General features: G+C 42.7%; 1 protein-coding gene across 1 annotated transcript; it reads right to left on the bottom strand.

The window, feature by feature from the left end:
• Positions 1–5377: 5377 nt before the first annotated feature.
• Positions 5378–9594, bottom strand: LOC115075383 (C2 calcium-dependent domain-containing protein 4C-like). Its single transcript, XM_029575716.1, has 2 exons — positions 9354–9594; positions 5378–6849 (listed from the first exon to the last, which is right to left on the bottom strand). The coding sequence occupies exon 2, from the start codon at positions 6786–6788 to the stop codon at positions 5445–5447; it is 1344 nt and encodes a 447-aa protein (XP_029431576.1). The 5' UTR covers positions 6789–6849; positions 9354–9594; the 3' UTR covers positions 5378–5444.
• Positions 9595–9860: the final 266 nt, after the last annotated feature.

The raw sequence follows: 9860 nt of genomic DNA on the forward strand, positions 1-9860 counted from the left end.
AGATGCTACTGACTAATCCTTTCAAATTTTCTTCAGCTAACTTCAATTTCTGATTCATGGAATCCCAGACAAGGTTCTTCCTCAGAATCAGTTGTTGAAGGTAATGCCACCACTGCCTCAGAAGTAGTAAACAGTCTAGAGAAGCATGCTGCTGTTTCTGGCTGTTACAGGCCTGCTACCCCTGCCCTACTAATGCTAGTTCTGGCTGGCTCTCCTGCTGTTTCCCACTGCTCCAAAACAAGAGCAACAGGCAGTTGTGGCATATGCTCTCCAACTTTAATTTGCTTCTGCCTTGGGCTGCCTTCCTCTCTTCAGTTTAGGGGGGACTACTTATTTTTTTTATTCTTGCTACTAGCCTGGGCTGGCTCACCACCAATTCCTCTGCCCCTGCCAAGGCTCCCTTTTCCTGACATGATCCAATTTGATGAAGTTCACTGCCTATTGGGGGCTTGTATATTATAATACAATTTACATATTGATACTCTAACTGTACCCCCAGTCACAATATGAAGAGCTGCCTCACACATACAAATACAGTGTATGCATGTGCTGTGTGCATTCAGTTCTTACTCCTTTTCCAATCCACACCCAAAAATGTTAAACACTAATAGATCCAAACAGATTGGCAGCCAGATAAGACTTCTTCTCTTCACTCTGTCACTGTGCTCTCTCACTGGTTTCCGGACAGACAAAAAAAATCACTAGCACTATTGCAATTACAACACTGTCTCCTAAACTTATTCTCTGCCAATGTGGAGAACAATAATAATAATAATAAAAACAACCAGCAACAGTGCCATTGTCTCTATCTTCCTGGACACTGTGAGTGAGACCACTACAGTAGAGAAGATGAGAAGCAGTCCTTTACCAATATCAAAAGTAAAGATTTCTAGCTTTTTTTTTTCTTTTTAGTCTGAAGGTTTCTCCATATACATCCTTCTCTACCAACTACTAGAGTAGGGATGGGCATTCAGGAGAAATGAAATAAGAAATAAGACAAAAATTATTTTGCTTCATTTCATCCTCAAAACAAAATGATTGAAAATCAGACTAAATTTTGTTTGGTTTGTTGGTTTTCACATTTTGTTTTGAAAACAAACAAAAATAGTGTTCTGTCGGGGCCTTGTCTAGGGAATAGGCTAGGGTACAAAGTAGGGGCCTCAGCCTATGCCTGAGCAAGACACTGGGGATGGGGCCTGAGCTTGGGCCATGCCTAGGTGCAGGTCATAGCCTGATGCAGGAACCATGGCCTAGATCTGAATGTGATGCCTGGGCCTCGACCAAGACCTCAAAAAATGTCCACTTACCTGCTCCATTGGGGATCCAGCATGGCGTCCCAGGCACAGACCCAACACTGAGGTCCAACCCGGAGACCGGATCCAGATGTCTGGGCTTTGGCCAATGCCCAGACCCAGGCCCCACACTGGAGCGCAGCCAATGCCTGGGCACGATATTGGGGTCTGGCTCAGAGTCTGGGTGCCGATGCCTGGGCCACAGCCTAGGCCAAGGCCTGGGTCCAGGATCTAGCCCAGAGATTGGGTCTCAAGTGGGCCTTGGCCCAGACCATGGGTTCCAATGCCTGGGCCTCGACCCAGGCCCAGAGGTCAGAGCCTGGGCCTCTTGCTATGTCCTCTTCTGTAGAATGATGGCATCAGCTGGCAGTGCCTCCCTCTTCAGCAGTCGACATTTTGGTATATGGCTCTGGTGTTATGCCTGGGTCTGGATCTTAGCCTAAGCTGAGGCCCTAATGTCAGGACCTGGCCTCCAGGCTGGGCCCTGTCATCAGGGGTAGGACCAATCCTTGGCCTAGGTATCAGGCATGAGTCCAGTCCTTGGAGAAGCCTAGGAGTCGGGACCTAGCCGCCAGATTGGGCCCTGGCATTGGGCCTGGGTTTTGGCCTACACGTCAGGTCCCAGCCTCTAAACTAGTCCCCGCTGTCAGGCCTGTGCCAAAGCCCCAGCATCAGGACCAGATGTCAAAGCCTGGGCCTTGTATAGGGCCTAGGCTAAGGTTGCAGCAACCAACCATGGTCTAGGCCTACGCAAGACAGAGGCTTCAGGCTGGATCTAAGCCTCATCATCAGACCCCCCACTGACCAGGTAAGTGGGAACTGGGGAGGATCTTGGTCCCAACCTATTTTTCAGGTGGTGGATGCAGGAAGACTCAGGAAGGCCAATTTCTTTTTCTCCTTTTTTTTTTTTTAAAGCCACCCACAAAAACAACTAAATTTTTACTTCTTACCTTGTCTAGAGAGAAAAAACAGCGATTCTTGCACATGCTCACTGTTTACAGTGTGAGTAGGTATTACTTGATTCAGAAGCAGCTGCTATAGGCTAGTTGATGTTGCACTGCAATTTGGTCATTGTGTGGTTTCACTGCCACTTTGCTCTGCCTTCGCTCTGACAAGACTGTGGATGTCATGAGAGTTACCAGTCTTTTTTGCTCAGCAGTACATAACCATAGACTTCAATAGGCCACAGATTTTAATAGGAAATAACATTTAATTTATTTGTGGGATCCTTCCATTCATTTTGGGGGTTTTCTTTTGGTTCTAGCTTACGGGGTTAGGTAAGTACTGTTAAGTATTGTTTCTCTCTCAATATATTTCCTTATGTACTTATTCTTTCACAAGTGAAGGCAAATAAAAATAAATTTGGCACCCTACATAGTTGTTTATGCCTAAATCCAAACTTGACTTTATGCCCTGGATCTAACCCAACTATTGTAAATCAATTGCCATTTCTCCAAGTCTTGTTTAAAATTTGGCAGCATGTTGTAGTGGCAGTAATAACCTTTGGGTTGGATATTTCCTGTTCTTTAAGGTTTTGACTAATCAGGTAAGAGACTAAATTTCCTTTTATTAGCTGTCAGGAAATTCCTATGTGTAGCTTAGTTATTAAATGAAGAATGCATCTTACAAGGATTTGTTTACCAAGGAATGGATCAAGATTTAATGCAAAGACCAGAACTCTAATTCTGTCTAGGGATAGGGAAAAAACTTTCATTTTGTTTCTTTTACTATTATTGCAGTTTTTATATTTCCTTTTGTTTCTGCATTTTGGTACATGTTAAAATTGTTTTAGCATGCATTAAAACCATTTGGCAAGTGCTAGAACATTTCAGACTGCATTTAAACACAGAAATAAAGTGAAATGAAAATGTTATTTTTTTGTGTATCAGGTTGAAAATGAAAAAAGTAATTTTAAACAATTGCACATTCCCAATCCAATTATATAGTTAGTTTACTTAACTGTGAAGCTGGGCAATATTTCCATTATAAAATCAACTTTCAAAAGAAAAAGGGTTACCTGTTTTTTGGTACCTCTCAACATTCCCCCCCCCCCCCCCCCCCCAAAAAAAAGGTGCCATAATAGATCATAGCTATTAACACTAATGGGCACTTCACTATTTAGTACATGCAAAATGTGTTCCAGTCAAAAATAGGGAAGGTGAACTCTTGGGATTCATGAGCTCAAATATTGTTTTTGACAGATCACTTTACCTTGCGCCCAACTTACTTGACTCAGACTAGGTAATAACAATACTATGTAATTCTTTTTGCCTGAGGAAATTTTCATGCAGAATCATTTATCAAAATTGGTTGCATATTTTCTACCTTAATTTTGGTGGCATGCATGCTTGTGTGGTATTCAGTTTGTAAACCACATTTGGAACCAACTCGGAATTAAAGTTATAGTAATAAACCCAAATTAATATTCTACTTGCTATTGTAACCAGCTGGACAGCAGAATTCTTTCAGCACTCTACTAAAGTTTGCAAAGAAAGGCAAGGTGATTGCCAAACGGATGGATAAGCTACTGTCAAATATTCACCTTTCAGAATGGATGCTGAAATCATAGTAAAGTACTGTAGACACATAAGCAGAGAAATGATATAGCCAAGCTTCTGTCACTGGTCAGTGGGCTGTAAATAGTTACCTATCTTCCAGAGAGAAGCGGACTTTTTTCCTTTGAAATGCAGCCATGAAATACATTTTAAATGTGCATGTTTAGGGAAGGTTTTCAAGATCATTGCTATTTATAAATGATACTGTATATTCATGATGCATTTTTAATCAAAGTTCTTCTAAGTTTGAATTTCTAAGAATCACACATAAGGCTTTCCTACATGTATGGCTCAAATCCCTCTCATCACAGGCAATAGTGGTTTATGAATATAGCTGTTCTTTAGGCAAACAGCTTCTTATTATTCCATCTTTCAAAGAATAACATCTACAAATTACAAGGCGGAGACTGTTTCTCCATAGTGGGTCCATCCCTTTAGAATGAGCTCCCACCTGAACTTTGAGCCATGGTAAATTATAAACAGTTTTGAAAACAGTTGAATTTGCTTTTTATGTTTTATTACTTAAGTATGTTTTATTGCTTGCAATTTTGTTTTATGTTATATTGTACCCCGCTCAGGAGATTCTCTTTATGAGACTATAAATGACTGTAAATATACATCTAGAATTGAAAACTACTGTAACAAGTATCTTAGTGCATGCAGATTTGTTTTTTACATCTATTTCTTTTAACAAGTCTAATATTACCTGCAATTAAATAACTTAGCAAAAAAATTAAATTTACTGAACTTCAGAATTTATAGACGTTAAGAATTTAGGATTATGTCAATAGCTAAATGAAACTGAATAAGTTTTGGTAAAAAAAAAAAAATTAAAGCACAATAAAAGGATGTTTACCATTTCTCTGAATCAGTTTCTTGTAAAGATGTTTGGCTGCTATTTACAATAAATGCCTTTAGCTTCTTATACAATAGGTTATTAGGAAAGTAGTGGGTATGTGTTTCAATTTTAATTTTAACATTCAATTATTATTGTCATTAATTTAATTGTTCTGTGTTAATTATTTTTCTGTTCTTAATGAATATTTAAATTGTACACATTAGTTCATTTTATCTGTAAAGCTTGTTGCTAATGTTACTGTTTTTTGTAAACCGAGGTGATGTTATTAACGTGCCGCGGTATAGAAAAAAATCTCTAAATAAATAAATAAATAAAATAATTCATCTTTAGTTACTGCACTAAATGTTAAAACTGCTGGATTCTAAAACCTGCTTACAGTATTAGTAAGATGGAAATTGTCCAAAACTATAGAAATATTAAGTTAGCTTGCTTCCAAAAATAAATTGTAGTTATTTTACTCTAACAGTGGGTTTATTAATAGTTTATCTACAGCAACACGTTTTACTATGAGGGTTATTCAATAAATGAAAAACTATTTGATCTTTACCTATCATGTGCCTTGTTGAGAACGTGAATTACTGACTCAGGCACTAAATATAGCAGCTATGTTTTCATTGCAATGCAAATATTCAATTAGAAACTGGGAAAGCAAAGGCAGAAATAGTCACAACTGTTCAAAAAAATTGTTTTATTAAAAAACATATGGCTATGCTTAATACAAAAATAAATATATCCATTTCATGCTGGCAAGATACTTATTAAGTGAAGTTCACATTTCCCTAACAGGAAGTCTCTTTTCATACTGGAACCCTTATTCACAGCTTTTAACTTTATAGATCTGTTGTAAAGGTCTTCCTGGTGGACACCATCAAAGAAAAAGTCCTCATTAAAAATTGGGTTCCTGCTTTTCCTAATGATGGTGCTTCTCTGTTTTTGTATTTTACCCGGCCCAAGACAAAGGCTAACACAGCAGTTAATACTTTTAGACTCCACAGATGTATGGTAAAGTCCTTCAGCACTAATCAGGCGAATTCTTAGTCTTTTATTGTGTGGACAATATTCAGCAGACAGCCTCAGCACTCCTCCTCTATCCAGATAGACTGTGTTTTCCCTGATAAATCTTTCTCTACTATACATTAGGTCCAGTGGAAAAATGGAAGTTGGTGAAAAACTACAGCTAGGCGAGGATACAAGCTCAATCAATCCCTCGGATGCCCTTCTGGTTATATTTGGGCTGCTGTCTGTGGAGCTCCCTTCCTCCGTGGATAAAGAGTTGTTCCTTGTTGTAACAGATTTGTTGTTGACTCTGAATGCCCTGGAAAATAGTCGGTCTTGACTTAGAGCTTTGAATAAGGAGCTGGATCGAGGCAGTGATCGTTTGAGAAGGGGAGAACTGAAGGGAGAAGATTCAGTGGAAGAAGTTGTGTCGCTGTCACAGGCTCCTTGTCTGTGCAGGAATATACTTCTAGGAGAAAATCTGGCAGGCGCAGGAGAAGAAACCCCTTTGCAATAGGTGTTGGATCTAGGCCTTGCATGGAGACAGGGCTTCCCCAATAAGTTGACAGGGTCACTGTGAAAGAGCGATTCTTTTCTTCTAGTGTGGGGGCTTTCCAGTAGTGTGCAAAAGCCATAGGAGGTCTGTGCTTTGGGTAAGTGTGGCAGAGACAGGGCTGCCTGGGACTGAGGATCGGCATTGGTACTTTCCTCATCGCAGTAGCCAAAGTCTGCAGGGGCATCATCAACACTTTCAATCTGGATGACATGCAGCTCCGTGACGGGCAGGTTGAGGTGCAAGCCGCGTGCTATCCCGTGAGCGCCGCCGGGCTCCGTGACCGCAGCTCGGATGTTGGGGGTAGATCTATAGTGAGGGGGTGTCACCCCAATCCCCAGCGGCACTGTCAGTTTTGGGGGGATGCAGAATTCTGGGATCTTGTCGGGGGTCAGCACATTGGGGAACGCCGCCCCCCTCTTGGAGGAAACTGGCTCCTTCCCCAGAACGATCCGATCCGTCGCCAAACTGGGGAAGGACAGACCTCGGCTGCCGCTTTCCGCTGTCACCCGCAACTTGTCCAGGAACCACATCAGGAGGTCTGGGGAGAAGCTCCGGCAGAACAGGGTCAGCGGCGATCTCACTTCCTTGCACCTACAGAAAGTCAAAAGAGAACAAACTTAGAATTCTTTTTCCGATGAAAGAAAACACAAGCACAATTATAAGGCTAATGCACAAAATCTTGGCAGATGGTTGAATTTTCCTTGACTTTTCTACAGAAATAATGCACAATTTTCAGTCCTCCCACCCCCTCCCCTCTTTATACAAAGCACAGTTTCTTTTTTCATTCTAGGAAGCACTAAAACTATGAATAGTAGATTCAACCTTGAAAGTTTCACCTATCAAGGGAAAAGGAAAATAAAATGCCTCTCTCAGGCACTTACATTTTCAGACCTTTAAGGAATGAAAATATATACTTTGAATTTTGAGGGGCACAGTGAAACTACTCGCACACACTGAACGTAGTCTGATGTTCTATTACACTCCCCTGATTCCTCTTACCAGTACTAGGTCTGCTTAAAGGCAGCTGACTATTCCTATTTTAACTGATAGATGCTGGGGCGGGCCGCCAAGGGCGATTGCTATTCACCCAGCACATCCAGGGTGGTTGAAAAACACCCTGCTATGCCACTCAAAGGAGCCGGTTGGCTTCGCTCTCTGGAGTGGAATGAGTCTCCTGCAGGAGATTTATGGCATATCCTCCCCTCCAAAGAAAGGAGAGTACCCAGAGACTATCCCTGCTGCCATTAATGTTCAAGGTGCTGAAAGTCAGAGCCATCATCTGTCAAGGTTAGTTTACTGTGGTGCTGGGGTCTCTCAAGAGAGTCTCCAGTTGCAGGTAGAACCTTTGGGCTCTCTGTGTCCTTACAGACTGCAGGTCCTTTCTTTTTTAGGTAGTCCAACAGGACTTTCATGGTAGTGTGCAGCTGCTCTAGGTTGGGCCACCTTTTAAGAGCCTTGTCCAATCTATTGCTCTGTCCTGAATGCTCTGGCAAAAAATGACCCAGGTCATGAAGGGTAATGCAAGGAGATAAGCCTGGGGTAATTGGGGCTGAGACCCCCCCCCCCCCCCCATGATTACCTACCCTCTGTGGGTTCAGATTTGCCTTTTAGTCTTGAACAAATGTTAGGGTGCAGTGCCCTATATGACTAAGAATTCCAGAGGGTGGGCAGGGAAGAAAGAAAAAAAAGTTGTAAAGGGGAGAGGTGGTGAGAGAAGAAAAAGGAGGAACTTAAAATCTGGCTTAGCTTGCAGCCAGGGAGTTGCAATAAAGCGTGTGCAGTTTAGCACACGCATTTATGCGTGTTTTGGACTAGACGAGCACCCGATGCAAGAAGATTAGCTCATCCCAAACCCTCACCCAAACAAATGCGTAGCTGATACCACTCATCGCTTGTAAATTCCATGCAGATGAGGCTATTTGCTATTACCCCATGATGCAGAAAATCACTGGGTGCCCAACGCACACTTTTAAAAATGGCAAATTTAACTTCAGCCCCGGAGGTAGTGGAAAGTCAATCTACAAGTCAAGGGCTCAGGAGAAATTAAAAGATACGGTCTTCTGTTGAACCTCTTAGTACTGTTGCAACACAAATTCACTGTTTGCAGTGTTGAAAAATAAATGTATATTAAAACCTAGATGCAGAATTTAGATGCCCATAGTAAGGGGTGCATAGCTATGGGTGTCTTCAGCAACCTCAGTAAAATTGTAAGAAGCGTCGGGATATAAACGGACACTCGTATTAAGTGCCCATTGCAACTGGGGGCACCCAATGCATTTGAGCACTAGGGACGCACAAACCTCATTTAAATACTAGAAGAAAAAAAAAAAAAGAGAGAACGTGCTGGTGAGGCTTGCCTTAGTTTTCAGGCAATGAACTGCACATGGGGAAGAAAAAGCAATCCTCCCGTGTTTTCACACAGTGGATGAAGCAGGCTTGAATTTGTGCTAGCTTATTTATAAGAGCTTTAATTCAGCTCTTCGGGAGACTGCTCAAGCATGGAGTGCTAGGAGAGGAAGGGTGAGGCAAATCGCCAGCCAAACCACCGCACAAACACACACCGGCACACTTAGAAGGGGAAGAGACAAAACCCGCTGGTTGGAAGGAAGAAAGAGAAAACTGTTTTGGGTCCAGAAAAAGCTTTGTGATGTGAAAATTGCTATGGTGAAAACGGAGGAAGGCAAGGGAAACTAAGGAGGGGAATCTGGGGAGGGAACGAGGGAAGGGGGAGTTTAGTCTGCTCCAAAAGCGGGAGAAAACCACCACCGGGGAAGAGAGAAAACCTTTCAGTGGTTGCAATGCAGTCCTCCAAGTGCCTGCCCACGCAGCTGTCCCCGCCGCTTCAGGAGGTGTCCCAGAAAATAAAAAAAAAGATTTACAGCAGGAGAGAAATTCAGCCTGTGAGCAGATCCTGGAGGAAAGCAGACACAAGCGAAAGACAGGGAGGAATGGGGAGGGAGAACCAGTTGGGTGGTCTGCTTGTAACAAAAAAAAAAAAAGGATTAGTGATGGTGATAGAAGGAAGACAAGGACAGCAAAACACTTCTCTCAAGCATACCTACATTTCTAGATCTTTAAGGAGTGTAAACACGTACCTTGAATTTTAACGGGTGCCGGGGAAACTACTCGCACGCTCTTGAAGTAGCCTGATGTTATTACACTCCCACGGCTCTTCTTACCAGTACTGGCTCTGCCTAAGCGCGGCCGGCTCGTCCCATTTATCAACTGGCTTGGCAGCCAATCAGAAATCGCGATGTGCCTTCTAGCCACGCCTCCCTAGACCCCCCGCCGATTCCCCCCCATAGCGGGACTTTTTCCGTGGCGGAGAGAGCGCTGAAGCCTGGTACTTCCGTAGCAGTGCTAAGTGATTCAGTCTGGGGAGGTCTGACGTGCCCCGCTCTCAGACTCCTCCCACAGAGGCAGGTATTCCGTGATGTCAAGAAACGCCGTTTTCTCCCTCCGTCTGCAGTGGGGCGGAACCGCTGGCAGGGAGAAGGGAACGAGCCATTTCCTTGCGCTTTGCAAATTCTGCATGGGCTGGAGCATTGTTAGAATTATATTTTTGCATTATATTTAAATATTGCGTTTCATTACTGCGAGTG

The sequence above is a fragment of the Rhinatrema bivittatum genome, chromosome 13, assembly GCF_901001135.1.
Source record: "Rhinatrema bivittatum chromosome 13, aRhiBiv1.1, whole genome shotgun sequence".
Classification (NCBI taxonomy): Eukaryota; Metazoa; Chordata; class Amphibia; order Gymnophiona; family Rhinatrematidae; genus Rhinatrema; species Rhinatrema bivittatum.

Coding starts and splice junctions, on each gene's coding strand:
- LOC115075383 (XM_029575716.1), bottom strand. CDS start 6,788: ATGTGGTTCCTGGACAAGTTGCGGGTGACAGCGGAAAGCGGCAGCCGA.